This window comes from Malania oleifera, chromosome 8 (genome assembly GCF_029873635.1).
Source record: "Malania oleifera isolate guangnan ecotype guangnan chromosome 8, ASM2987363v1, whole genome shotgun sequence".
NCBI lineage: Eukaryota > Viridiplantae > Streptophyta > Magnoliopsida > Santalales > Ximeniaceae > Malania > Malania oleifera.
In genome coordinates this window covers 75,740,970-75,768,187 of record NC_080424.1, presented here as the reverse complement: position 1 = coordinate 75,768,187, position 27,218 = coordinate 75,740,970, and the positions used below count along the sequence as shown (strand labels likewise).

At 34.0% G+C, this 27,218-nt stretch overlaps 1 protein-coding gene across 2 annotated transcripts in view; it reads left to right on the top strand.

Annotated features, from left to right (window-relative positions):
* LOC131161612 (uncharacterized) overlaps nt 1–27,218 on the top strand; it is a 77,726-nt gene extending 50,508 nt beyond the window's left edge. For both annotated transcript variants that reach the window (XM_058117481.1, XM_058117482.1), the window contains 5 exons: nt 14,742–14,855; nt 22,864–22,929; nt 23,189–23,286; nt 23,852–24,285; nt 25,836–27,218. In XM_058117481.1, coding sequence (XP_057973464.1) covers nt 14,742–14,855; nt 22,864–22,929; nt 23,189–23,286; nt 23,852–24,285; nt 25,836–26,905 — 1,782 coding nt within the window. In that variant the 3' untranslated portion in view covers nt 26,906–27,218. The remainder of the gene's footprint in view (nt 1–14,741; nt 14,856–22,863; nt 22,930–23,188; nt 23,287–23,851; nt 24,286–25,835) is intronic.

The window sequence follows — 27,218 nt, the reverse complement described above, 5'->3', positions numbered from 1 at the left end:
GAATTGCTGCGATTGTGATGTTTCATAGAACATCCAAGGTTGTTTGGAATGATCTTTGTGGAAGTTTATCAAAGAATAAAAATCAAACTTTTCTTTTGTGACCTATATGAAATTTTTTCCAAATGTGATCAAGAAGGTAGGCACATCAGTGAGTACTATAGCACTTTGAAAGGTATGTCGGAGGAACTAAACAATAATCAACCAGTAGCAGTTAGTTCTGACGTTGTGACTATTAGAAGGAAAAGGGCAGAGTTTTTGGCTACCAAGTTTTTGTCTTCGTTGAGTCTTGAGCTTCAATCCATTCATGTTTTTGGATTCTTTCTAGTCAATCCATACCATCCATGAATGCAGCATATGCTAGGACCCAATGTATCACCAAAGATGGCTCTCAATTTTGTTCTCGAACTTCTTCCCATTATAGTTCATCCTTGGTTAGCAACCCAAACTGTGGTAAGGGAAGTGTTAAGAGGATGAGGACAGGCGGAAAGTGTGGCAGAGATAGTGTATAAAGGCAAGGAGTTTGTCGTGGCAATTTCTGCATTTACGCACATTGTAGTAAGGAAAACCATACTGTCAATCGTTGTTGGGATCTCTATGGGAAACAAATTTAGGCCAATATAACCCTTGTCTTGGGCGACTTCAATATTATTGGAACTTCCAAGTGCACTTGGCCACCCCACTAGGGAGTTGAGTACACCATCTACTGTGTCTTGAAAGGAGTATAGCAGTCTTATCCTCATGGTTCAACAACTCCAAACTCACTCTTCTACATCTAATGCTGTTGTGGTCCATTGGGTTATTGCTAGGCCTCTCTCCTCTTGATCCACTTCACCCTAGGTCATTGATTTTGGTGTTTCTACCCATATGACTAGTGGTCTAATTTATATCAGTCCTTGAAACCCACTACTTTACACTCTAAGGTTGCTGTTGCTGATGGTTATGTCAATATTCTTTCATTTCTTCTTTACCTCTTTCCTCTGTGTTATATGTTCCTAAATTTTTCTTGAACCTGTTATCAGTTAGTCAATTAACTAAATCTCATAACTGTTCTTTGACCTTCATTGCTTCTCATTGTGTTATACAGGATCTCCACGAAGAAGAACATTGGTGGAGGGCTTGAGGAGGGCCATTTGTACTACTTTGATTGTGGTGGTAATAGATCCATCTCTTGTCATATGCTTCCTCAATTTCGACTCATGGTGTTTCTCTTGATTAGTGGCACGTTCGTTTGGGTCATCCATCTCTTCAAAAACTACATCAAGTTTTTTGAGTGCTATGCATGCGGGAAAGCATGTTAGGACATCTTTCCTATCCAAAATCGAGTCTTGTAGCTAATAATTGTTTTCTCTTATTCATTCAGGTATTTGGGGTCCGTTTAGAGTTAAGAATTTGTTTGTTCATCAATATTTTGTCTCCTTTGTGAATGACTTTTCGTGTGTGACCTAGATCTATTTGTTAAAGACAAGTCTAAATTTTTGAATGCATTTACTCAATTTTACCAAGAAATAAAAACTATTTTTTGCATTGGTATTCAAATTTCTTCATCTAATAATGCACTCGAATTTGTTCAAAATAAACTTCAGTCTTTTGCTTGTCCTAAGGGGTTATTCATCAAATGTCATGTATACATACCCCTCGGTAGAATGGAGTAATAGAAATGAAAAATGGACATTTACTTGACCTGGTATGGTCTCTACGCCTCCATATGCATGTTCCTAAAAACTTTTGGACTGATGTTGTTCCTACAACTCTCTTTTTTTGCTCAATAGGATGCCCTCTAGTATTGTAAGAGGACAAATTCCCTTCTCCATCGTGTGCTCAAAACATCAATGTTCTCCATTGTGCCTCATGTCTTTTGGTGCACATGTTTGATTCATATTCCACATACTAGTTAGGATAAACTCTCTCCTCATGATGTTAAATGTGTTTTGTTGAGTACTCGAGATTAAAAGGTTATAGTTGTTAAGATCCCCATACTTGTAGGAAATATGTCAATAAAGATGTTTCCTCTTTCTAGGGAACACCTTATTTCTTTAGGTGCAAGGATCTCCTCGGGTGAATCTATTTTTAGTCCATCAACAATATATGCCCCCCCTCGTGTGTTAATCCTTTTGGTACTGCAATTATTCCTCTATAAAAATCTACTACTCTTCCAAATCAAATAGTTACTAACTCATAGAAACATTTGACAATTTATAAACAATGCAAATCAAGCACAGACATCACTATCACCATGCAGCCACCTCTTCTGCCCATCACTGTTTATGGTTTTGTAGATCCATCTCAGTATGACTTGGATTTGCCCGTCAAACATGTACTCTGCATTCCTTAGTTGCTTGTCCTATTGCTCACTATGTTTTAGTTCCTCACCTTCCTAGTCCTATGCATCCTCTTTGCATTGTTTTTTTCCTCTGTTTCTATCTCTTCCTCATATGTTGCTAATCATGGGTGGAAGCATGCAATGGATATAGACATAGATGCCTTAACCACTCGATTGACATCAAACTTGGTGTATCTTCCTCACAACAAGGATTTGGTATTTTGGTTAGGTGGAGTTGTGTCTAGACCATCAAATATCTTCCTGATGGCTCTATCAAATGGCTTAAGGCTCGATTGGTTGTGAAGGGAGAGACCCAAACTTATGGTATTGATTATTTTTAGACGTTTTCTCCTGTCACTCGACTAAATTTGGTTTGTGTATTGATCTCATTGGAAGTTAATTTTATTGGCCTTTGTACCTTTTTGCAGGGAGATTTGTAGGAAAAGGTATACATGGAGCAACCTCCTATATATGTTTGCTTGGTGGAGGAGGATGATAGAGTTTGTAAATTGCGTAAGGCCATTTATGGTTTTAAGCAGTCTTCTCGAGCCTGGTTTGACAAGTTTAGTGTGGTGGTCTCTACATTTGGCTTTATCTACTGCTACTATGATCATTCGCTCTCTGTGCACCAGTGGGAGACAGGAGTGGTACTTCAACTAATTTATGTTGATGATATCATAATGACAGTGATCACAGCGGGATTGCAGATGTTAGGCACTGGTTTCAAGCTAAATTTCAATTCAAGGACTTGGATACTTTGTGTTGCTTTCTTGGTATTGAGGTTGTACGATGTAGGAAATAACTGAATCTAATTGAAAATATACCTTGAACTTGTTAAGTGAGACTGTTTTCTTTGGAGCTAAACCAGTTAATACTTCCACAGATCCTAATATGAAGTTGTCTATGGATGATGGATTGAACTTCAAGACAAGCATTTGGTTGGCAAATTGATCTACTTTGTCACTAGACCTAACATATCTTTTGTAATAGGGGTGATGAGTCAGTTCATGGAAAATCTCAAACCATCACGTTAGGATGTTGTTTTGTATGATTTTTGCAGTATCTCAGAGGCTTCCCTAGCAAAGGTTTGATAATTGATATATAAAGGTAATAGAAACTATGAGATTGTGGGATACTTTGCTGCTGACTGGCTTTTGTTGATGATCGAAGGTGTACCACTGAATATTGAACATTTGTGAGCCTAGTGTAGTTTGAAAGAAACTACTGTAGCAAGATCTAGTGCTGAAGCAGAATATCGAGATATAGCTGTTAGAGATGGGATTCTTGGTAATCTAATAGATATGTTTTGTGATAATCAAGCTGCTGTTTATATCTCTAGCAATCCAATATCTCATGAGAAGACAAGACACATTGAAGTTGATTGTCATTTGTGAGGGATGCTTTGTTGAGGAAGGTAGTGAGGACTCTGTTTTGTGAAATCTATGGATTAGTTAGGCGATGCTTTCACAAAGCCTTTATTTAAGCCTGCGTTGTCTAATGGTTGCAACAAGATAGAGTTAGGTGATATTTATACACCTCCAGCTTGAGGGGAGTGTTAGAAGGAAATATGTCTTTGTAAGTAGTTTGTGAAAGTGGGGGTATTTTTGTTCTTGATTCCTTTTTATTGTTGTTAATAGATAAGTGAAAGGCTTGGAGTTGTATGTAAGGCTCCAAGAAAACTGCATGTTGGTTTTTTCTTCGCTTCATCTCTAACCTAAGTGTTGTTTTCTTCTTTGATTTTTCAATTTATTTTTGGATTTTCAATTGCATTATATTATTATGACACAATAATTATAAATTTATAACATCACTTTCATTTTTTTAATAATTTATTATTTTAAATATAACAAGAAAGTGTAATCTATATCGATATATATATATATATATATATATATATATATATATATATATGAATTTTGAACCTTAGTGCCACACCTAGTGCTGACGCGTGGCAATGAGAGTTTTTGTTTTTTTTTTTTTTTGCGTCCATATTTTTTTTTTTATTTTTTAAAAGCTTTTGTCGTCTCTCTCTTACTTTACTCTCTCTTTGGGGCAGATGGAGGAGGCCCATGCAGGTCCCACAATTTTTAATCATTTATTGACTTTTTTTTTCCTCCTATCACCCACCATAGATAGAGGGGGTCCCATGTGGGCCCCATTAAATTTTTAATAATTATAATTTATTTTTAAATTCCTTTCTTTGGTCCCATGCAGGCCCCACCAATTTTTTAAAATTTATTTATTGAACCTCTCCCTCTCTCTCTCTCTCTCTATATATATATATATATATATATATATTTGATCCTATTAATTTTATTTATTTTTTTCCAGGATTTTTTTTTTCTTATTGGACAAAATTAAAAAATCCGAACATTAGTGAATTCCCTTGAAAAATGATTCCAACTCAACAACTTTCCATCATTTTTTTTTTCAATATTTTCATGTTTTACAATTAATTTAAATTATTAATTCCTACTTTCTTTATTATTGATTTATATTTACATCTCCTAAAAGTGTAGAATTGATTTCAATTTATATTATTCAAAAATATAGAAAGGTATATGCCGTATTACAAATCTATTTACATACATTATTATATACATTAAAATTAGCATAAATGACTGGAATTATTTTTAAAATATTTAATATAATATATACAATACAATACAATTTTTCTTCACTAAAATTATCAAATTAATTTTAGTTGATATTACTCAATATATATATATATATATATATATATATATTTATATATATTGTGTTACATTTCTGTTTACAGATATATTATATGCATTAAAATTAAAATGAGTTGTTGTCTTCTCACCTATCTTCCACCCAAAGGTTCCAATATCAAAATATTACATTTATATATAAATACATAAACACATGTAATTTATTAAGTGTTCAACTTTCCATATGTTATAAAATAAAATATTTAAATTTTACTCAATTTTTACATTTTAAATCCTCATTCAATATTTTATGGTTTATGTTTGTATTTTATTTTTCTCAATTAATTTTATGTTTAAATCAATTCACTGCAAATAAATTTATATCATATGTACATGTGCATAATATTTTTAAAGTTTTACGTACTAGATGCAATTTTTATAAATATTATATTGTTTGCGAGCCCCATTATTTTTTTAACAATTATATTTCCCCCACCTGTCTATATAGCAGAGGTAGGGGGCCCCAAGTGAGTCCCGCTAAAAAATTTAATTATTTTAAATTTATTTGTAAACTTCTCTCTTTGGCCTCACGCAAGCTCCACTATATTTTAAATTTTTTTTAAAAAAAATTTTTTCTCTCCCTTCCTACATCTAGCCTCATTAAATTTTTATTATTTTTTGAACTCATTTTTCTCTTTTATTAGATAAAATTTAAAAATTTCAATATGAATGAATTTTACTAAAATATATATATTTTTAGATGGATCCCAATTGATCAACTTTTTATCACTTTCTTTCTCAATACTTTTATATTATAGAATTGATTTAAATTATTACTTCCTACTTTCTTTATCTTTGGTTTATATTTACATCTATTTAAAATAGAGAATTAATTTTAATTTATATTATTTGAAAATATCGAAATATATATATATACCATGTTGCATTTCTATTCATATACATTATATATATATATATATATATATTAAAATTTGAATTATTTTTAAAATATTTTGTACAACTTCTCATATGTTATAAAATAAAGTATTTAAAAATTTTACTCAAATTTTACATTCTAAATCCTCATTCAATATTAGTATGATCTATATTTGTATTTTAATTTTAATTTTTTTTCTTTAATTTTATATTAAAATTGGTCTGCTGCAAATAAATTTATATCATATGTACATGTCCTAACATTTTTAAAATTTTATGTACTACATGTAATTTTTATAAACGTTGTATTATTCATATAAATTTATCAACATTTGACAATTCTGTTGAACAAATGGTGTAAAATAATATGTTAGATTTTAATTTTATTGTTAAAACTAATTATCGAAGTACATACATATGCCTGTCACGAAGCGGGTTGGTTTTACTAGTAATACAATATTGCAGGAATATTGTTGTCCAAGTTGCCAAAATACTGAGGGCAATTTGGTAAAAAAAGTAGGATTCCCACAAGAAGGGCCCATGGAATGCACCCACGGGAGGGTGGGAATAGGATTCTCATGTCTTGGTGGGAATCTTTCATTTTTAGTAGCAATGTTAAGATGCCCTCACCATGTAGATTCTGGTGCCCCAAGAAATGTGGGAATGAGATGTCATGTGCATCACATTCCCAGGAATGTTTTAAGATGCTGTGAATCAAACATCCCCCAAAATTAAGGCTTTGGATTGTTTGGAAGCATTTATGAAAAAGTGATTTTCTGAAAAGGTTCTAAATTTGTTTTGTGTTGAACTAAAAAAGTACTAAAAGTTAAAGTGCTGTGTGGTTGTGTCTAAAATTAAGTGCTGACTACAAGTGTTGGTAAAATAAGGGCTATGTAGGTACTCAGTACCATATCTGTATTTAATATTTATTATCTTATGAATAATATTATTATATAAATATATTATAATATATAACATAATATATAGTTATTATGTTAGTAATAATATTTGTAAATAAATTAACATTTTTACATAATATTTTCTAATTAATATTTTAAAAATTTTCTAATTAACAATTTAATTAATATTATGTTGATGAATATTTGTTAAGATTTTATATAATAAATAATTATGATTATTATTCCCTATTTAACAGTGATATTGTTATTAACTTCTTTTATAGTATTATTGATTTTATAATTTTTTATAATTCATCAGTAATTACTAATTAATAAATTAATTAAACCCCAAAAATACAGGAGCGGTTTTAATCTGCAATGGGGATGGGATGATGGCATGGTCAACAACTATAAGGAGATGGACAAATGGGGCTCATGGTGATGGTTTTTATGGCATTAGGTGGCAGAGGAGATGCAATGAGGAGGATATCCTGCACATTGGCCCAAGAGAGAGAAGGAGAGATGGGGAGCAGGAGGGGGAAGGGAAGTTCGGGCAATGTGAGGCGATTGCAGCATAAAGTGGCAACAACTGTGAGGAGAAACCACTGAACCACTGAACAGAGGGTTCAGAGGTGCCTATGCCGAGAGAGAGAGAGAGAGGGGGGGGGGGGGGACAGGAGGATATTTTCTACAAGTGCTTTAAATATTTTAAGTGATAAGTGTCATAAGCACTTTTTTAAGTGCTCCTAGACAGCAGCATATTTGGTTGCTTGTGTTTAATATAGTTAGCACCAACAATGTGTTGCAGATTAGGAGAGCTTTGAAGGCACTTTCTCCATATATATGCTTTTGGCATTTCAGAAGCAGTTTCTCTTTTATTTTTTTGCAGTGATTTTTCTGGGAAAATGTGGAATAAGCCTTTGGGTTTATTGAGAAAAAATTGGTTTTTCCCAGACACTGGAGAATTTTTTGGTTCTCTTTTTTCTGGTTTGGTAGAAGCAAGGATGCTATAGCATTATGGAGATGTGCTTTTTTTGCAGTGCTGTGGGGTTTATGGTTGGAAAATAATGTGCATATATTTACTAGGTAAAAGCTGAATATTCCTTTGTTGCGGGATAAGATTCATTACTTTGATTTGCTCTGGTGTGCTAGTTGCTTTATAGGATTGGGATTCTCTAACATCTAATGGGAATGGGTATCTTTGTTGGTTTGTTTGATGTTTTCCTTTGTTTTTTTTTTTTTTTTCTACTTTTTTTTTGTTAGGAGAATTTCTTATTCTCCTTTTTTGTACATTTTTCCTTGTTCAATGAAATCATCTTTTTTATAAAAAAAAAAAATATTGAAAGTATTAGTTAATTAATTAAAAATCCTTAGCTTATCAATTGAAATTATATATATATATATATATATATATGTATATATTTGTAATGCACTTGTAAAAAATAGAAAATAGCCAAATTATCAGAATTGGATTGGCTAAATTAATAAATATTTTTATAAAGCAATCTATTTCTTTTCATTGATATATTCAATATCAATTACGTCTCCATGTATTTTTTTTTTTTGGTTTGTCACTGTTAATTTTTTTCCCTACATTGATAGTGAATGCATACTCTTCATCTTGGTATAGAAACAAAATTTTTCATCTTTATTACTGTGACATTTATCTTTTGCATAAAAGAAATGTTATGGTATGAGAATAATTTTATTGTTCGTAGACTAAACTTGTAAATGATTTTTTTCTTAACTTATTCAGTGAATTGAGCTAGCAATTACATGAAATTTTTAAATATTTAATAGCATCGAATAAAGTCACTTTTTTGCTATATACATAATGTTGAATACTTGAACCCTTGCACAAGTTTTCAAATAACAACAACAACAGCAACAACAAAAATATGGCATGCCACAGGCTATCAAAAGAGGTGATCGATTTTGATCCATCCAAATTGAAGGGAAAACTTCCAATATGATACAGGAGAAAGTGGGAAAGTGAGATCTGTTTTTGGTTCTTGAGCATAATCAAAGTTGTAACCGATGTGTGTGTCTTCCTTCGGTGGTGGCAAAGTGGTTTTTGGAGGGATTGGCATCAGGTTTTGGAAATTTGTGAAGGGTTTTTTCAAAGTTTTGAGTTGGTAGTGTGAGATATTGGTGCGTGATTCAACAAACGAAACATGGGAAATTTTTGGATCTAGGGTTGGGGAGAAAAGGAAGACGCTTTTTAGTGTTCATTCCTGGTGGATCAAGTGGGATTGGTGGCTAGAGCATAGTAGTCAAATTGAGATTCGATTGGTGAATTGAAATTCCAGTTTTGGGGATTGTGAATCGATGTACATATAAATTGAAATTTTAAAAAATCATGCCATTTGCATGCTTCCCTAGACAAATGAAAATTTAGGGAATGAATCAAGAAATATTAGTATTTTTTTTTTTAAACTTTATGCTGTTTAAGTGAAGGATCAGAAAAAATGAAAAAAAAAAAAAAAAAACTGAACTTTTGGTGTTTATCAACAATTTTAAAAAATAATATTGCATGCATATTCTTTCTCAAAATAAAAATAAAAAAAATAATTAACCTAAAAATGATAATAATTAAACAAACTACTAAAAAGCTAACTTTTGAAACTTAAAAACACAACAAAACATGAGTGCCACCTTGACCAATGAGTGTTCTGTCCCTTCTTCTCAATGGCAGAAAGCTGTACTCCTTCATGATTGAAGAATGATTTTATAAAGGCAAAGCATGACCTAAAGTTCTTTTTTCTTCTTTTTGTAGCAAAAAATTGACATAGACAAGGAATGAAGGTAATCGTGTAAAAATTAAAGCAATACAAAGAACAGAAATGTTTTCTTTTGGGCTGTCTGGGTCAATCATGTGAATTGATAGATTCAGATCGATGCATTAGGTTCACAAGGTAAATCAATAGATTCAGCAACAATTCAGCTGTTTTTGGATTTGCTAGTAAGATTTGAACCAATTTGGTGCAGAACTGATATGGATCGTATGAGTAGAATCATATGAATCAAATCGGAAATTGTAAGATTATAACAACTCTGGGCAAGAGTTTGTGAAGGAATTCTGAGCATTGGCTAAGGTCTTCTATACTAGTAATGGCGATACAGGCAAAGGAATAAAGTGAGGTAACGACATGGAGCTAGGTAGTTAAGGTGGAGAAGAATAACATTTGTGAAAAATGCAGCTGCAGGCGGAAGCAGAAACAGCCTTTTGACCATTGCCCGTGAGACAGCATCTCCATATGAGGACTACAGCAATGATGGCAGAGGTTACTAGGGTTTCGCTGTGGAGTGGGAGTGCATTGAAGATGGGCTAGAGTGGGCCGGAATGCTTGAGGACTATGTTGGACTTGGGCTAATTATTGGACAGGTAAGAGGATTTGAGGTGGGCCGGCTGAGTGACAGGTTCAAGCTCCAATTGTCAGCAGGCCCAGCTTCTAAATGCCCTAACTCTCAAGTCATTATCGGGCTCAAGCCCATGCCAAATGGACTTTGAATAGATGGCATGGTTCATTGAGGACCCATTTTAATGGTGGGCCTCATAAGGAGTCTGAAGGGAGGATCAACCTGGAAGGTAATAAAGCAGAAGTCTATTCTGGGGCTTTAAAGTTTAAAGAAACAAGCTCAGTTTGATTTAGAAATTGGTGGGTGTTAATCAGGGCCAATATTCTAGTTTATTAAAGAAGGGTGCTGGGCACATGAATAGGTTACTGAGGAGAAAGAGGATACAGCACTGGGGTCTCGGATTATTTTTGGGAACATTCATTCTTGCAGCCCCAATGGGTCTGTTTCTCAGTCAGGGAAGAAGAATACGAGCACTTCATCTTTGCAGGTTAAATAATGAGGTACACTCTATAGGGCTAAAGAAAGCTCAGACTAGTAATGACCGTGGTGAGTGTGGCAGGTTGGCTGAAGTCTCTGTACTCGGTGAGAGAGGGTTGCTGCCAATGACAAGATCTGAATACAGAAATCAGTGAATGATGCCTTTCTTTTTAGGAGGAGGGTGGTTGATTAAGAATCATGGAGGATGGGATGAGGATTTTCATAGTGAAGGAGATAATGTGAGGGATAAGGTTACTGGGAAGGGAAGGACCTGTCAAAATGTTAAGAGGTAATAAGGTCTATCTCTGCAGGCTGGTGAGGCTGTTGTGGATGTGGGAAAAGATACTGATTCCAAGCAAGGGGATTCTGATGGGAGAATGAAAAAAACCTCAAGCAGAAATGCTGAGGAAGTTTGTGTATTGTGCAGTGGTAAGAATGGGGACATAGATGGGAGTCTTTGGTAAAGGAAAGGTCAAGAGAAAAATTGGAAAGTGATAGTGTTGACACTTGTCAGCTTGATGAAGATGGTGATCTTCTCAATGAATTTCAGTAACAATATGGCTATCATTCTGATTTGTCTGATTTACTTGGGGATTTATTGTATGTAACTCCATTACCGATGAAATTTCTTAAGGGTATATCTATCTTTGAGGATGATGGAATGCATGAAAAACAGCTGGATTTTGCCTATTCCAATGGAGGAGGAGATAAATGGGAAGGACTTGGAAGCTCAGCAACTGCTGAATAAGATGTGCTCTCTGATCCTGGAGGTAATGAAGTTTGGTTGGATGGGGGTAAAAAGAACACAAAAAGGGCCAAAGAGAATTAACTAATAAATTATGACAGGAAGGAGTTAAAGAGGGGGTCTCTTAATTAGTTTCTTATTTATGTTGTTTTCTTTTGTTTCATTTTTCCTGGAGGATTTCTTGTGCTCTTAGTTTGTAGTTCTTTTCCTTTCTTAACACGTCTTTTCTTATCCAATAATAATGATTATTATTATTATTGTTGTTGTTGTTGTTGTGTCTTTGAAGGAGGATATTTTATGTAGTTTTTTCCTAATTTTTCATGATTGTAATATTTTTATTTGTTATTTTGTCAAAATTTTGAATAAATTTTCCAACAGAAATGTAGATTTATTCATATTTGTATGAAAATTACTAGTTCATGATGTTTGATGGTAATTAAGATTGGATTTATTTGTTTGAATTTGTGTTTGTATCCATCAAACTCATGACCTATGTATTTGATTTGTTGTGTATTAATTTACATGTATATTCTTACCCTTTTAAATTTATAGATGATAGCCTAATATGATGAATATTGAATAATGTGCAATAGAAACAAATTTAACAATTAAGTTGAAAATTTTATTTGGTTTACATCATTCATATTTTATATATAGTATAGATATTTCTTGAACTCATGGCCTATGGTCTTTATTTTTTTTTTCTTTTTTTTCTTATTATTTTTTTGACAAGCAAAGAATTGTATTAGAAGATGAGAGAATATACAGAAAAAAAAAAGAGAAAAAAGGAAAAAAAAAAAAGAGGGAATAAGAAAATTTTCCTTTTACAAGAAGAAACCAGCTACAAGATCACTGAAAGACAGAACAACTCAATGAATCAGAGTCATCTAATCCCGCTGTAAATTTTCCAAAGAAACATGTTGAAAGAGACCACGACCACGTGCTGACATCCACAGCGATGCAAGATAAATCATTCTACTCCAAAACAAATTGATAGTAGTAGCCACAGCTTTGAAGATTCAAGCATTTCTCTCCAGCCATACACACCAAATAATAGCCATAACAGTGCACATCCATAAAGCTTCCTATCATTTCCTTTGCCAAATCCTCTATAAAAAGCCTTAAATGTTGAAGGACAAACCCAGTTTTCCCAAAGATGCCAAATAAATTATTCGAATTGGCCAGAGTGAGAGAGCAATGACAAAACAAACGTGAGCAAGTCTCCCAACTCCTCGAACAAAGGACACAAATATCATGGCACTGTTGTTGATTTTCCTAAGTGTCACAATCCAAATAAAGCTTTTTATTTTTTTAGGGAACTTTAGCTTTCCAAATCAAAGAGTGCAAGGCGAAAGGGGCCACATTAGGATCATGATATTCCCTAGAAGGAGCTACGTTCCAACCCTTTTATCACTTCCAAGTGAGCGTGAAATGAGTTGAGCGAGTAAAAGAGCCAACTCATTAATCTCTCTCATTAAGACTTCTTTCAAAATAGAAATCCCAAGAGTGCATATTTATAACTGAATGTTTATTATTTATATGCATATTTTTACCTCTAACAAATTAAGAATTATAAACCAATAATTTGTTATAGAAATAAATTTAATTAATGTTCATTCTCTTAGTCTGTTCTCTTTGAAGGGGAACAGGGTTTTTTTTTTTTTCGCTTTACTTTTGTCACCTATCAATTGTTCTCAGATTAGTTGTTAACAATGTTTTAAAAAGTGAAGGCTTAAAGCGAGGCGTTTGAACCCATAAGAGGTGAGGTGTGAGCCTTATGGCATTGAGGCTTAAGCCTTTTGAGAATTTTATTTTTAGATAAAAATATGTAAATAAATTTCAAATATTTCTTAAAATAAAGAAAAAAATTAGGGAAAATACAAATCAAATGTAGAAAAAAAAACTAAAATGATTATTATAAACTGCTTTTTGGCCATTCCAAAAATACAAACTTGAATTCATTAAGTAAATCATGCCAAGAAATAGCTATAACTTTGCAAAATTCAAGTTATTTTCGACATTTGGGATGCAACTCTATTATTTTGGAAGGCTTGAGGTTCAAGCTTATAAACATGTAGTTAAAATTTTCTACTAAAATCTAACTTGAAATTCACACACCCAAAATGCGTAAGCCTCTAGTAAAAAAGCGCTAAAGTCATGCTTTATATATAAATGTGTAAGCCTTGGTATGTAATGCGTTGGTCTTTTTTTTGGGGATTTGGTATTTTATTAGACTACGCCTCAAGGTGTTTTAGGCGTGCCTTGCCTTGAGGCTAGCCTCATGCTGAGCCTCAATTGAACCTTTTAGGTTGTTCATGTCATAGATTACTTGTGATGCTGGTTTTTTTTTTTTTTAATTTTTTTTTAATTTATAATTTTGACTATTAATGTTTTTTTTTTTTTTTTGCAAATTATGAAAACACTTAATGCCATGTTTCCTCATATTTTTAAAAAGTAGAGATATTTTTTGTACATAAAATGATTGACACTATCCGTACTTCTAAATTGTTGAGCTTTTTAAGGTCTGAACCATCTCATGTCTAATCGTATGTTAAAATTATTTCATTCTGAAGTATTGCCTTGTACTTTTTATTTTAGCCCTCATTTCTACTGTTTTATTTGACGCAGAACCCTCCATTTGTTCATGCCACTGTGCTATGATATGTTTTCAGCAAGTCAATTAGAACTGAGTTCAAATTCTTCTTTTTTCTTTTTAATTTTCACAATGCAGCTGATGTTATTTTCATGAACCGATTGGATAAATTTATTCTTCTTTTAACTTCGATCCTCAAGGCCATCTTAGTTTTCTCTTAATGTTAGTTTTCCTTGTTTCAGCTAGGTTATAGCTAATTTTGATGCTTTGTTCTGCTTTTATAAATCATCTCTTATATAATTTGATTTTTTTGTGAGAAAATTTTTCAAGCTTTGGAAAGTTGATGTTTGACATGTCTTGAATGACTATCATTGTTCGTCTCCTTTTTTGTAGAGACTTGGTTAGGGAGTGTTGGTATACAAGTGCAATGAACTCCTACTTTTAGCTACATTTTTTTTTTTTTTTAAGATTTAAAAAACACTATTGTTTTGAGATCTTTTCCCTTATATAACAGTAGGCTTCCCGTCTGAATTACTGGAGAACACTGACATTGTAGCTTCTCTTCTGCACATCAAGTACTTCAGGAGATTCTATTCGTCTTACAATGCAAGATAGTTAACCAAAGTGTTTCAAATGATTTTTTTTTTTTTTTTGGGTTAAATAATATCGTGTGCTTGGGTGTCCAAACGTTGCATACTTTAGTTCGAGTCTCTCTTTCTCTCATAATTCCTGTTTTCAGGTCATGAATGCTTTGAAAGCCCAGCCTGGAATCCATGATGGTTTAACTGCCGTGTTGTTTCATTTTCTGCACATTGTCCACACAATGCATCAGCGTTGCAGCTCATCTTTGGAGGTATTGTTCTTTTCTTGGAACTTTGTTGAGTACATGTGGTTGTTTTAACTATTGCAATCACTAGGGAGTGCAATCAGGCTTGCCATAATCCCAGCACTAGCAGTTGGAAAAAAGGCCAATATCCAGGGGTGCACCCAAGTTCAGGCAAGCAGACCCACTGGATTTTTTTGGAAAAAAGTGTAAAATAATTATAAAATCCCAAGTTAATAATATGATTATAAAATAATAAGATTGTACTAGCAATATTGATCCAAAGTAAAGATTATATGTTTGTTTGAATTATGTCAAAAATCTTTAAAATGTTTTGTAAGGGTCACTCCTGTTGCTTGACGCATATGAGACTCCCACATTGGAGATCTCAAGTTCAACGTCCAGGAAAACTAGGGTTAAAAAATAATCTTTGTTTTTATATTTTTCTTCTTGCGTAAGTATGTTGATGCTGCACCCAATCATGAAAATTTCTAGTCCACCACCGCCAACTTCAATTCTGGTTCACTCCATTAAGGCTTTGTTCGTTTTGATGTAGAATGGTTTGCACTGTAACTGGCTTTAAGGGGGAAAAAGTGACATCTATATTAATGATTTGTTAATCCATGCAAATTAAAATTTTATTATTCTGTTTCTTCTTTTTTTTTTTTTTTTTTTTTTTAAATTATGATAAAATAGCATTTAACCAATTTTCTGGATCATTTAGAAAACAAAGGGTGGCATTTTGTACAATTCCAATTGTGTTGGTACAAACAGTGACCAAGTGTTTTTGAGAACTGAGGTTGTGTTGAGCTTGGGCTTGGGTAAACTGTGCTTTAAATGGAAAATAACATTTGCTAACGCAGTAAGTTGAACCTAAGATTACATAGTCCAGGGTTAAATGTGTCAGTCAAGCTGCTGACTCTGTTATTTATTTATTTATTTATTTTTATAGAACTCTATTCTTTATTTTTGATAAAACACCGACAAGCCACATACTCGAAATATTTTTTCTTAAAGTTTGATGTTAGTGAATCAACAAATGGTGAATGATCACATCAATATGAAATTGCAGAACTCCATAGAAATCGTGTTCAGGCTTACACTGTACTTTCTTTGATTGGCAAGAAATTCAATACAGGGCACCAAGGGGGTGCTAGCACAAGTACAAATAAACATCGAGTATGAGACAGGTTATCCAGTAAGTCCAAAAAAGTGTATACATCCGAAGGATTCATATCAACTAGTTAGGTTCCAAGCCACATATCTTTAGTAATGAACAAATGACAGTGATATCTATTTTCCCTTTTATTTCCTTCTTCATGACCCAAGAAATAGTTAGAGGAATCAAATCGAAGTCAATGCTTTTCTCCTTTCTCTTTAACAATTTAGTCCTCCATGCCTCAAGTTCCACCTCCAGAGTCCCCAGCTGTTGCCTAAGGGCGGTCAATTGAAGAGAGTCAAATCCCACATATTTTTTATCCAAGAGCAATGTGAGATGGATTTAGACGCATTAAAATTTCTGTTCATCGTCATTTCTCTGTTTTTTTAAGTTGTTGATGGTGAAGTTAGAACCTTGCCCAGAACAGATTCTCAGGCAGGGAAAGCAAGTTTAGCCAGGTCGGCTGATTCCAAATGTCCTTCCATGGAAAATTAGGCTTTCCATCTTTGACATTCTGCTAGCAACCCCTTGCTGCAACCTCAGTTCCTGTTGGACTTCATGGTTCACCGTCATTAATGTTTTGCTCGTTGGTGTCTTTGTGAAAGGTACTCATCTCATAGCAACCACTGTTCCCTTCACTTCATTTTATGTTGGCCTTCATGTCTAATCACCATTCTATATGGCTTCTCAAAAAATTCTGTGAAATTTCCAGATCCCCATCCTGAGCATTCCTTTCAAAAGAAATATTCCACATCACCCCAATTTCTGTTAAATCAAGCCTAGAGCTCACCTAAGCATCCTTATTTGGACCAAGGTAACAGGGATCTCTGAATTGGGTTTTTAAAGGGGTTGTCTCCGCATCAATTGTTGTGCAAGGAACAGATATTGTCACCATTCCCCACTTCTAAGTGAATTAGAATGAAATAAACCTCCAATCCTTCCCTTATCTCCTTCCACACACTCTCAAGGCTGAAGAGTCATATTTTGAACTCGACCTTTGTGTTTAGAGTGATATCTTGCAACAATAACCTCCTTCCAAGATTGGTCATTTCCAATCATGAACCTTCAAAACCATTTACTGAGTTAGCCCCTTTGAACATGGTTGGAGATTGAAATCTCTTGGAGGGCCAATATGCTAGACATGCACACTATCAAAAGAACATGCATCCGACATGCAAATGAATCATTAATCATAGTAACTAACGTATTCCTATTTCAATTTGCATCAGATTAAACCCTACCCATGAGAAGGAAAATATCAAACACCTAATAACCTACCTCCTAAGTAACATGAAAAACCCCATCGTAAAAGATCCACCGATTAAAATGCAGAACTATAACAAACTTCAGTCTTGCAGAATCCTCCTAGTGGGACTTAAGACTTCTTGTTGTTGTAAATGTCAAACCCCTTTTTAGCAGAATCCTCTTCTCATAAATTAGCCCATGCTATAAAGTGAGTCAAAGAATCAAGAGAAATTCTCTACCTCTCAATCTAGTGCATGGTTCACAAAACATCACTTCCCAACCCACTGACTTAGGACGTACACAAGGACTCATCAAAAGTTCCCTTATATCCTAACCTATATGAGTAGAGTAGGAAATGACTTGTAAAAAGATGAATCCCCAACCCATTGGCCCAAATCGCATGTATGAGGAGAAATTATCCAATCCTTCCTAACCCACTTCCAACAGCCACCTGTTAGACTCCCAATTTTTATAACCTACTCATTATAAACCAAACTGTAATTGGCGACAACCACCATGGTAATCAATTTTCTTTTTCTTTTTTTTTTTTGCAAAATTCTTGCCCTACATATCAGCCTAAATTTACATACCAAAGAAAATCAAGCAAATTATGAGTTTTTATTGTCTCTAAATTATTCACTTAATTTTTCCCAAAGCCTCATTAACAATTTACATAATTTACTATTAGTAACCAATAGATTTCTTCTTAACTAAGAACGGTCTATCTTTTGAGGGATGTAAAGTTATTCTAAGTAAAAGTTTGGCTACACAACATAGAGTCTTAGTACTAGATATACATATTAAAAAAAAATAGAAGGGAAGGATTAGTATAAATCAACACAAGAGGACTAAATGGTGGAACTTGAAGGGAGATAATATAGTAAAATTTAAAAATAAAATGAACAAAGAGTATGATTGGACAGTAGGGGATAAGGTTGACAAATACTATTTGGAATAAAATGGCAAATTCTATCGTAACGATAGCAAAATAGGTTTTAGGTGAGTTTAAATTAAGATACCGAGGCAGTAAAGAAAGTTGGTGGTGGAATCAAGAAGTCCAAAAAGCCGTTAAGACAAAAATAAATTGGTATAAAATATGCCAAAATTGTAGAAATGTAGAAAATCTTGAAAAATATAAAAAGCAAGAAAAAATGCAAAAAATACTATCAATGAAGCTAAACATAGAGCTTATGATACTTTATATACTAAACTGGATACAAAAGAAGGAGAAAAGGATATTTATAAACTTGCGAGAGCTAAAGAAAGAAAATATAAAATTTAGGTGATGTAAAATGTATAAAGGATGAGAATGATAATGTCTTAATTAGAGAAGAAGATATGAAAGAGATGTGGCGTAGATACTTTGATAAGTTTTTTAATAAAAACCAAAATAAAAGATTGAACTTGGAAGTTACAAATGAGGAGAAGACTAAAAATATGAGATTTATTCGCAAAATTAGAGTCCTTGAAGGCTTGAAGTTAAGATGACATTAAAAAAAATAAAGAGTGGGAAATCTATAGGACCTAATAAAATACCAATTGAAGTTTGAAAATGTTTAGGGAATAAAGGAATTATTTTGTTAACTAATCTATTCAACACTAAAAATCAAGAAAATTTGAGAAGAATGGAGGGGAAGTACGTTAGTACCTTTGTACAAAAATAAAGGCGATAGTCAAAACTGTAATAACTATCGTGGAATTAAAATTATGAGTCATACGATGAAATTATGGGAAAGGGTAATTGAACATAGAATAAGATTAAAAACGAAGATTTCAGAAAATCAATTTGGTTTTATGCCTGGGAGATCAACAATAGAAGCTATTTATCTTTTAAGAAGTTTAATGGAAAAGTTTAGGGAAAAAGAAGAAGGAATCGCATATGGTTTTTATTAACCTAGAGAAAGCTTATGATAGAGTACCTAGGGAAGTTCTTTGGTGGGTACTAGAAAAAAAGGAGTTTGCGGTAGATATACGGAGGTCATTAAGGATATGTATGATAGAGTAGTGACTAGCATTAGGACTATAGGAGGTCATTCTAGAGAGTTTCCAATCACAATAGGTGTACATCAAAGTCCTACTTTGAGTCTTTATCTTTTTACTTTAGTAATTGATGAATTAACCAAGAATATCCAAAATGAGATCCCTTAGTGTATGTTGTTTGCAGATGATATCGTGTTGATTAATGATAGTAAAAGCAGAGTGGAATCTAAGTTAGAACTTTGTAGAGCCGCATTAAAGTCTCAAGGGTTTAGGATAAGTAGGAATAAGACAAAATATATGAAATGTATTTTCAATAATGTAAGGATTAGCAATAGATAAGATTAAACTGGATAACCATGAGATTAATAACATTGATAGATTTAGATATGGGATCTATTATGCAAGTTGAAAGGGAAATTGAAGATGTACTACATAGAATTAAGATAGGTTGGTTAAAATGGAGGAGTGCGTTCGGTGTATTGTGTGATCGTAGAATACCCTTAAAATTAAAAGGAAAGTTTTATAAAACGGCTATAAGGCCAGCTATGCTTTATGGTTCAAAATGTTCTGCAACTAAAAAACATGTACCAAAAAATTAAAATTGTTGAGATGCGTATGTTAAGGTGGATGAGTGGTTTAACATTAAAAGATAAAGTAAGAAATGAGCATATATGCAATAATTTAGGTATAACACTGGTTGAAAATAAGATAAAAGAGGGGCGGCTTAGATCGTTTGGACATTTGAGACTCAAGCGTAGTAGAACTCCTGTGAGAAGGAGTGAGTTATTATTCCTGGCATGAAAAGGGGTAAGGGTAAGCCTAAAATAACTTGGAATGAGGTAGTGAGTAAGGATTTAATAGCCCTTAATCTAATAGAGAAAAACGCTCTAGATTGGGCGAATTGGCAGGAAAGGATTCATGTAGCCGATCCCAGTTAGTAAGACTTAAGGCTTGCTACTACCATCGTTGTTGTTGTTGTTGTATATCTAATACTAAGACTATGTTGTGTAGCCAAACTTTCACCTAAAATAACTTTACAATCCTTACAAGATTGATGATCCCCGTTCTTAGCTAAGAAGAAATCTATTTGGTTTTTATTTATACCTAGCCTAAGTGTTTTTATTTAACCAAGTTGTAAGACATGCAAATATAAGATTGTATCATCAGCCTCATTTTTATCTCCATATCCATAGCTTCCATGTATCCTCTCATAACCTATATTATCCCTTCCAATGTGACCATTCAAATCAGCTCCTATGAATGCCTTTTCAGACACTAATATGCCTTCTAAAATACTATCTATATCTTCCCAAAATTGTCTTTTAAGATTTTCTACTAAGCTTTTTTGGGGAGCATACGCACTAATGATGTCCACTATCTCCACCTAAAGCTATTTTGATTTTAATGATCTTATCCCCTATTCTTTTAACATCTACATCATCATATTTTAGGTCTATGTCTATAATAATACCTACCCCATTTTTATGTTTCTCATTACCAGTGTACCAAAATTTAAATCCTGATTTTTTTCAATTTCTCTAGCTTTCTGTCCTACCCATTTTGTCTTTTGAAGGCGAATTAAGTTAATTTTCCTTCTAAACATTATTTCCACTATTTCCATTCTTTTTCCCGTAAGTTCCTATATTCCTAGTTGTTAATCAATTTCTTGTGCTAACTTATTAACCCTCTCCCTTTTATATGGACCCGGTATATTCCCTTGACTTAGGTGATTTTGGTAAGAATTCATGATAATAAGTTCTAGCAAAGTTTTACGCTGGCTGTAAGCTACCTAACACAACCCTGCTCCTTTATCTGGGCTTGGGACCGACTATGTGTACAAAGAATTTTTTTTACACTGGCGAAGTATATGATTGTGTATTTTTTTTTTCTTCACATAGAAAAATTTAAAGCATACAATTTTGGGTGTGAATCCTAGCTAGACTATTAAAAAAAAAAAATCGTGCAATAAATTGTATATTCCAAAACTTGCCAATGAAAGAACACAAAAATGCATATACTAAGCCTACAAATCATAAACACAAAATCTCCACTACTAACCAACTATTGGAAAAATTAATAATAATAATAATAAAAGAAATAACAAGAGAGGAGAAGATCTCACTGGTGATTGAAACTCTAAAAGGTAATGACAACCGCTTGAAAAATACTACAAGTACCCTTTGCTGCAGGAAATTTGATGTTGTTAATGAAAATCAATCAAAAAATATTTAAGCAACGAGAGATTGCAAGAATTCTTCAATCTAAATTCAAGATTCAAAATCCAAGAATATTGAAGAAACAAGATTCCTCAACCCATAAAATCTTTACTGCTTCTTCTTGCTTTTAGGGCTCTGATGAAATAAGAATCCTTGGATTTGTTTGGGTCTTTGGGAGAAAAGAAAGGAAAAAGGAAGAAAAGAAAGAAAGTTTAGGGAGGGGATCTGTTTGGTTGTGAGAAAACAAAACCAAATAGAGAGAACAAAATACAGGAAAATGAAAGTAAAGAAAAGATTGGGATGCAGTGTGCTAAAGAATGTTGACCATTAACAATCTTCAAACATTGTGGAGACCATTGTGAAGACCATGAATAGACAATTTTGCAATTTAGCTTCATTTTATAAATCATAGGATAACTATAGGACATGTGGTTGATGAGTTGTGGACTTGGAGGATGTTGACATATTTTGTATTCTTGCCATTTTTACGTTTACTGGAGAGAGGGAAATGAGTGAAAGGGGGGAAACTTCTGTTTTGCTTTTAAAATTTAAAAGTAAATTGCTTGAACTTCTATGATTTTTGTAATGAGCAGGGTAGAGTGGTGGGGACTTGGGCAGAATCTCATAGATTTTGTTGTTGTATTTATCAGTATTACATCTTCTGTCCTTGAATTGGCGCTGCCTTGGTGTTTGTAGTTATATGTATTGGCATTTTAATAATAAAAAGGACTGTCGAGTGATAATATGATACAAAGTTATGCAAATGGATCTTATCAGACTTTGCAAGGTTGATTCTTTGTCCCCAAAATATACTTTGGGTGAATGGTTTGTGCGACATATGTTATTTTATGGGGAGGGACAAATTGAGGATTTTATTTTATATTTCTTATTTTTTGTCCTTATTCTTTTTCCTTTTTTGTTTTAATAATAATAAATTTTTTTTTGGGTGGGGGGTGGGTTGAAAGAGTTTCGCTCCATTCTCAAGAATGAAATAATTATGAGACACGCAAATGAAATTATTCTTCTTTATAGGACAGAGAGGGGTTGACATTTGTAAACAACAATGATGGTAAAATGATGCTAACAGTGTTTCTGGAAAGAAAAGAGTTTTGAAATAAATGAGGCCACTTTAGAAACTGAGGTCGTCAGGTGTAGCATATTGTGTGACAGTCTTTACACAGAGAATATTGGTTTATATTGCCATAATTTATTTTCCTTTAGCAATAGATGCAGATTCACACTTTGGTAGTCATGCACATGTATGCATCTGACGTCGACTTCTCTCTCTCTCTTTCTCTCTATTTTTTTACTGCATTGTTAGCCATGCACATGCTTGCATTTGTCTTTGATCTCTCTCTCTCTCTCTCTCTCTCTCTCTCTCTGTGCATTTGCAATTAGAGCCTGCATTCTGTCAAATTTTACCTGAACTTATTTACAGGCTTTGTCATCCTCTGGAGGCCTTGAAGAGCATGGATCTAGTCAGCTCCATGCAGATTTTCTAGAGGTACATTTATTTTCATCTATTTTTTATGGAAATATAGAAAAACATGAAATGCAACCATGGCTGCTAGTGCTAATGCCTACAGATATCAAGTACTACTCTTTTTGCTAAATGGGATTTCTGAGTCAACTGACTTCCAAGTCTGGAGTTGGGGGAAAACGGTGTTGATTGACTATAACATGACATTATTTGGAGACTAATGAAACCCTGTGTAATCATGTCCGTATGTTACTGGAGAATGAATATTTGTTTTGCTTTGCAGGTAATGGACTTCATAAATGATGCAATTGCATCAATGGATGCTTTTGTCAGTGTATACAAACCTGCTGCTGTGATCTTCTCTTGTCCTGTTGAAATGAGGTGCTTTGTCTTTCTGTTGGTGCTTGAATTGTGAAAATTTTCTATCAAAGCACAATTGTCAATATTTACCATTTCAGTAAGGAGCGTAGGATGCATGTCGCAGAGTTGGCATGGTTATTCAAGTCAACAGTCGCTTTTTGAAATTTTTGTATCGAAAAAAAAAATAAATTGTTGTCTTGAATGACTATACCAAACCCTATGAGTAATAATGTCTAGGGTTTAAGGAGTTGAGGATGCATGTCACATAGGATTTGGTAAATATTTGTTCAAGTCGACAAAATCAATTCTATGAGGAATAATGTCTTAATGTACTTTTTATGTGGGGATGAATGGAGGCTCTCGATTGACTGCCTAAAAGTAGAGTGTATTCATATTTTTCATAGGGCTGAAGATCTTCATAGCAAAACCCCTAGTTGGTCTATTTTATGGCACGGTCTTGTTATAGTTAGCTGTAACTGTCATCAACAGATTCAGATTTGAACTGTATCTCATGCCTTTTGCTCTCCAAGATTCCTCGGTGGATTTCTGAAGTTTCATCCAATCCTACATTCTTGTTGCCATGCAGTTATGGGAATGAGGAACTGCTCATTGCACTTGCAAGGTTGCATGATTCCTTGCTACCATCTTTACAACGAGGGTTTCAAATGATCGTTGCTGCAAGAGGTGGACTTCAGAATGCATTTGGTGTACTTACAGATGTTGCTGTCAGTTTAAAGATGTTATCAGTGAGAATAGCTAACCTTGGTTGGAGATTATTGGACATTTGCCATCTAAGTAATGAGATGTTTGATGGTAGCTTCTCCCTTCCAGCAGCCACAAAAATGTTTCCAGCCAATGTAGAGGATCCCGTTGTTAGGGCTGACATTTTGATTCAGACTTTTAGGGATGTCAATGGAGTTGCACAACCTGTTCCAGAGAACCAGAACAGGGTAACATTTCTTCAGAATATTGAAAAGAATTGCAAAATTATGAGCAGGCTTGAGAATTTACGAGATAATGGTAGGTAATTCATAAAGCTTTATTGGGTTAAGATTTGAATAAATTTTGGTTATTTCTACCTAAAAACTACTGCTTGTTAATAATTATTGCACAGTAACTACTGGTAGATATAAGGCATGCTGAATTAACTAAATTCTTTAGTTTCTCTTCTCTGCATCAAGACAAGAATTGTGTAGAGCAGGCATACAGCCTTGTAGTGGAAACCTTGAAGGCATGTTGACACATCAGGGAGACCCCTAGATTTTTTTACTTTTATACATCTCGTAATACCTGTTCTTTTTTTCCCTTAAATTAAGCAAATGTTTTGAAGCATGAATCTCAGACTTGGAGATGGATTTTCATGGATTTGGACAAAACCCAACACAATTTTGTGCTGCGCTTTGTTCCATCCACAAATTCTAATCTAAGGCTGAATCGAAACTCTCAAACACAGTAAAATCCAAAGGCCTGATACTTAAACGTTTAAACTCAGGATAATAGGTTCACTTGCTGAATCCATCTCAAGATCTGCACCATTGAACATCATGGTAGTAGTTTGATGTTATTACTCTTAGAAAATAAGACAGCTGATCTCTATAAATTTTGTTTGCTCTTATTGGATTCTGTTGTTTTCTTTGTTCTGTATAAGAAATAAGGGTATCTTAATACACAAGCAATGTTCTCCTTTTATTTCGAAGACTCAAGATATATGACAAAAGTAACATTTTCATAAATAGGAGCAGTGATTTGTCCTCCTCCCTCGCCCCCGCATCCGAAACACCCTGTAGTCAAGATGTTCTCCTTTTCAACTTATGTTCATAGACAAGGGGGATTGAGTTACTCTCCTCTGATCTATTCATACCCAACAATTTCATTCAAGTCCTGCATATTCTACCCAAACGCTAGAGGTTGATTATGTCTTCAGCTTTTGTGATTGAGTGGAGGGGTTTAATGGGGCGAATGGGGATGGAGGAGCATCACAAATCCTCTCTTTTGAAAGTTCCAAAAACAATTCTTACTCACGGGAAACAAATATTTTTTTTGTTGATAAAAGAGAAATTGTTGGCTGCTTGTCAGCATGCTGGAAGGGCTACTGGTAACTGAACATGCCTCATAATGCCTCACCTGATTTTTTTTAACCAAACTGCTTCCATTTTTAATTTCTTTAATCTAGTTGGTTTAGAAATTTTACATCCATCTTGATGTATGAGAATTGGAGGCTTCTTGTGGTAATATTTCTTCACTTGTCACTTGAAATTTATGTTACATATCCTTTTAATATTTATTAAAACTAAATGTTTCCACATATGTTAAGGAAGTATCAACTTTTTTTCAATGAGCTCATTGTAATTGCAATTTGTCAATGTCATTAATGTCTCCCTGGTTTAGCTTAACAGCAGATTGTCCAAATCTATGAGATGATAGGATGCCTTATGGTGGCGTTGTTTACTGGGGACCATGTTTGATGCATGAATTTCTATACTTTTATGCTTGTTATCGTGAGCACATTTCCTAGGCATCCTCTAAGTATGATATCTTATATTGTAAAACTTCTGCCTTTTTTCATGCAGGATGGATTTTCCTGGATGATGAACAGTTTCAGTTTTTATCTGGGATCATGCATCCTTTAAAACCCATTATTAAGAATCAACCCTCTGCACAAATCCTAGCAAGTAACAAACTACAAACGGATGAAGATGCTGCGATTATTGAATCCAAAATCTCTCAAATAAGAGACCTTTTCCCTGATTATGGTAAAGGGTTCCTATCAGCCTGTCTTGAAGTCTATAACCAGAATCCGGAAGAGGTGATTCAGAGGATTTTGGAGGGAACTCTCCATGAAGATCTTCAGTCCCTGGACACTTCGTTGGAAAAGATTCCACAACCCAAGTCATCTTCATCATTGGGCAGGAATGACAAGGGGAAGGGGAAAGTTTCTGAATTCACAGCACTACCTTCTGCTGACGTGGCAGGTGTAGACAAGAAGCAACAAACTCAGGGTGCCTCATTTTCATCTTCTTCTTCAGTTGGGAGGTATACCAGGAAGCCCAAAAATGACTTGCCTGATTCTGAGACCCTTAATTCTAAAGATGAAAGGGATTCAGCAAAGACTGCTGCTCTAGTTTCACAATACGAGTATGAAGACGAGTATGATGACTCTTTCGATGATTTAGGTCTTAGTGTTGTTGAGTCAGGTTTGGAGGAAACTGAGATACTGGGAGACAGGATCAGTTCAAATATGTCTTTGGAGACTCAAACTGAAAGCCCAGCTCAACATGGTTTTAATTCAAAATGGGGCTCCAGGAAGAAGCCTCAGTTCTTTGTAAAAGATGGTAAGAATTACAGTTACAAAATTGCTGGTTCAGTTGCAGTTGCGAATTATAATGAAGCATCATTAGTAAATCAAGCACAGAAAGAATTAATTCATGGCCTTGGACGTGGTGGGAACCTTCCTCTTGGTGCGGTCAAGAAACTAACAGAGTCGAGTGAAGAGCAAGACGACCAGCCTGATGTTTCTGAGATGGCTGGAAGAGGGAGCCGTGGTAACTCTAGGGGTAGGGGTAGGAGAGGGGGAGGAAGAAGCCATTACAAGAAGGACCAGGCCTTCAAGAAACATTTTTCTGGGTTGGGTGGTTATTAGGTATGCTGAGGATAAGTGTGCTTTTTTTTCTCCTGCCCATCTATTTAATTTTCTATGAAAAGATTCAAAAAAAAAAAAAAAAAAGGTGAGGGGTGAAGAAAGAAATTGATCAATGGGTTTTTTTGTTGGAGCTGCCAAACAGCTGTATAGTAAGCTCATCCCTCTGGGATGGTGTCATTCAACCAATGTAAATTTGGGTTAGATGTCGTCTTGAGAAGCAAGTAAATTTTGTGTAATTACTCATTTGAGTTATTGTTGATTCAAAAATTATAGACAATGTTTATGAAGGGCTTTTTCAAGTTGGAAGATGAAA